At 40.1% G+C, this 3233-nt stretch overlaps 1 protein-coding gene across 1 annotated transcript; it reads right to left on the bottom strand.

Moving 5' to 3' along the window:
• Positions 1-794: 794 nt before the first annotated feature.
• On the bottom strand, positions 795-2941 carry SMIM32 (small integral membrane protein 32). The gene has a single exon (XM_073571482.1). The coding sequence runs from the start codon at positions 2023-2025 to the stop codon at positions 1696-1698; it is 330 nt and encodes a 109-aa protein (XP_073427583.1). The 5' UTR covers positions 2026-2941; the 3' UTR covers positions 795-1695.
• Positions 2942-3233: the final 292 nt, after the last annotated feature.

Genomic DNA, 3233 nt, shown 5'->3' with positions numbered 1-3233 from the left:
TAATGCAGAAATGTTATGAATGCTGTACAGAAAAATGTCACTCTTGGATTCCTGAAGCTTGGGAAACCGTACAATGCTGGCAAATTGAATAATAAAGAATAAATCAATTAGTTGCACAGTGGCGTAATGCTGAAGGCTACCCAAATCTTGTGCCATCTGTAACTCATTACCCAAATTATAACTGGCACACAGCTTATTGTTCAGTATTCTTTTACTAGATACTGGGCAGTAAAAACATCTCGTTACGGCATGTTTAGGATTAATACTTAATGTGCTGATCAGGTAATATTTTGGTTATTACAATATTAATGTATCCTCTGATGGGATTTTATTTAAAAATACCATTATATAGTTCACTACGTATTTCATTGCAGGAAAATAGCTGGTGGGAAATGTGCCCTCGGTACTAGATGCAGACAAGTCCCTAGGATTAGGCCAGGGAATACAAAATATTAGGTAGCAAAATGGTTTTAGCAGCCTTGTAGGGGTTAATAAACATTTCTTTTTTTTTTAAATTCTGGGTTTACATTTGGATGGAATAAGGCCACGTTTGCCCTTGATAACAGGTGGTGGATAGGCATCATGCATTTCCTGAGCAGCACAGATTTCTTATAGTAAGTTGTGTCTGCACTGGCATCTCTCAACAATAAATTAGGAAATTCAGCTTATTATTTTACAACTGTCACGCAAAGAGTTATTTCTGGCAGATACAACTAGATTAAATTCTGGAAAAGCCCCTATAAAAGATGCCATGCAATCATGATAGCAGAAAAAAAAAACATAACACTGTGAACCCCAGAAGAAAGGAGCTATTGCTATTTATTTCTTTTTCTATAGAAGGTATCACAGTAAAGACTTAGATACATCTTCTGAGACATCTCAGATACATCTTCTGAGACAACTCAGATACATCTTCTGATACATCTCAGATACATCTTCTGATACATCACAGATACATCTTCTGATACATCTCAGATACATCTTCTGAGACATCTCAGATACATCTTCTGATACATCTCAGATACATCTTCTGATACATCTCAGATACATTTCAGATACATCTTCTGTTACATCTCAGATATATCTTCTGTTACATCTCAGATATATCTTCTGATACATCTCAGATACATCTCAGATACATCTTCTGAGACAACTCAGATACATCTTCTGATACATCTCAGATACATCTTCTGAGACAACTCAGATACATCTTCTGATACATCTCAGATACATCTTCTGATACATCTCAGATACATCTTCTGTGACATCTCAGATATATATTCTGATACATCTCAGATACATCTTCTGAGACAACTCAGATACATCTTCTGAGACACCTCAGCTATTATTCTCAGGTAGCAATATGGTTCTTCAGGAGTGACATGCCACCAGCTCTCTCTGAGCATGGAGAAAGGAGGCGATCTGAATCATACAATCATCAAGAAATCCAGAAATCACAAAGCCATTATAAATATGCAGGATATATTGAAATGTAGCTTGATATTAGATGATTAAACAGAATCACATCATAGGTTCTTAATGCTTTGGCATGGATAAAAAATGCTGACTATAACAATGGCTATCAGTTACAGTGGGTTACTTCTTCTAAGGACATCTATGCTTGTGCTTATTACTGCATACCACTTTTATAGAAAAATCATCCAATGAAAGTCCCAGATGCTGGCTGAGTGTGCTTCAGACAGACTGTGTCTTCCAAGGATTCCTGGCTTCTCTGAGGGATCTGTCATAAGGTAAACCTGCAAAGAAAGAATTCCGAAGCTGACAGTTAATGAAAAGGACAATGAGAGTCACAGATAAGAAGAGAAGGAGAAACAGGACGATGTAAGTCATCAGGTCAGGCTTGTTGATCTCCCCTTCCTTCAGGACCCTGGCTGTAGACATGTAGAAGGCTGAGGAGCTGACAGGTCTCTGAGTGCTGCTCAGGTAAGGAATGTTAGTCTGGAGCATGACCTGGGCTTCAGTAGCACTGCTGGAGTTCAGCAGCATCTCTCCATACATGATCATAGCGATCAGATGCTCTTCAAAGATGCTCAGTGCACCAGAAAACCTGAGACATTGTCATCTTTCCAAAAGCTCTTCTAAAGGATAGAAATCCAGATGCATTTTACAGGAAGCAGCTCATCGATATGTCTGATTCTATCAAGAGACTGTATCCCAAGTAATCCTGAAGATTGTGGAGGATTTTCCTCTAAAATCTTTCACTGAAGCCTCCCAAACATAATGATCAACCTTAGAAATGTTCTCCTTTAAATTTCAGCTCCAGTGATGATTTGTGTACATCAATGGAAACATAGTAGGACCAAGAAATAGCTGCTGAGAGCCTCCTGTGGTGGCCAGGCAAGTGTGTACACCTTCAGTACAGTGCTACAGCAGGGGCACACAATGTCACATCCATCCAGTGTGCCATACCCCTGGTAGACAATAGCCAGCTCCTTCAGTAAATGCAGGGGCTCTTCTTCCACAGAGCACTGCAGCCCCTCTATACTACATGTAATCCAGAGATCCTGCTGGAACTAACATCTGATCTCCCAAGTTCCTGGTGCTTTGCCAGCAGGCAGCAGGTCTGAGCAGGCACAGCACACACTCATGGCTGGTGACCAGCAGCTGACACTCCAGCAGAGGCTCATTGCTTGCAGCAGGCAGCTGTGTGCACCACGGTGCTGAATCTCTCTGGGCGATGTGATAGCTCACACTTTCCTGATATTAAAAGGAGATCGACGTGGGGATTTCATCGCATATTTGCTTTCTGGTCCAAGCCTCCTATTCCAGGAGGTCGGTAATGATTGGCAGCAGCACCAGCTCCAGATTGCCAATCAGTATGATAATTCTAGTTAATCAAACTGCTTTTACATGGCCATTTAGATCTGGCTTCATGCCAGGCATTTCTAAATCTCTTACCTCCTCAGCACTTTGTAATACAGTAAATGGCCATGGTTTTCAGACATATTTCTGTATCCTGCCAGAGAGAAATGGGGTAAATTCTGTGTGCGGCGAGATAACGAGGCTTACATTCTGGATTTAATGCCCACGCGTAGAAATACAGTAGTTTTCTATCTCTTGTTATGCCTTAAGGTACAAAATAACTCGCATATGTTCATTATTACCAATGTTATCCGTATGTTCCCTCCTAATGTATGACTCAGAGTTACTCATTTTCTGTATGTTTTATAACTAATTAATATGAATATATTATCAACAGTAACATGTCATCC

This window comes from Dendrobates tinctorius, unplaced genomic scaffold (genome assembly GCF_039654945.1).
Source record: "Dendrobates tinctorius isolate UK_male_01 unplaced genomic scaffold, ASM3965494v1 ptg000001l, whole genome shotgun sequence".
Taxonomy (NCBI): domain Eukaryota; kingdom Metazoa; phylum Chordata; class Amphibia; order Anura; family Dendrobatidae; genus Dendrobates; species Dendrobates tinctorius.
This window is presented reverse-complemented; position numbering and strand designations above follow the sequence as displayed.

Coding starts and splice junctions, on each gene's coding strand:
- SMIM32 (XM_073571482.1), bottom strand. CDS start 2,025: ATGATCATGTATGGAGAGATGCTGCTGAACTCCAGCAGTGCTACTGAA.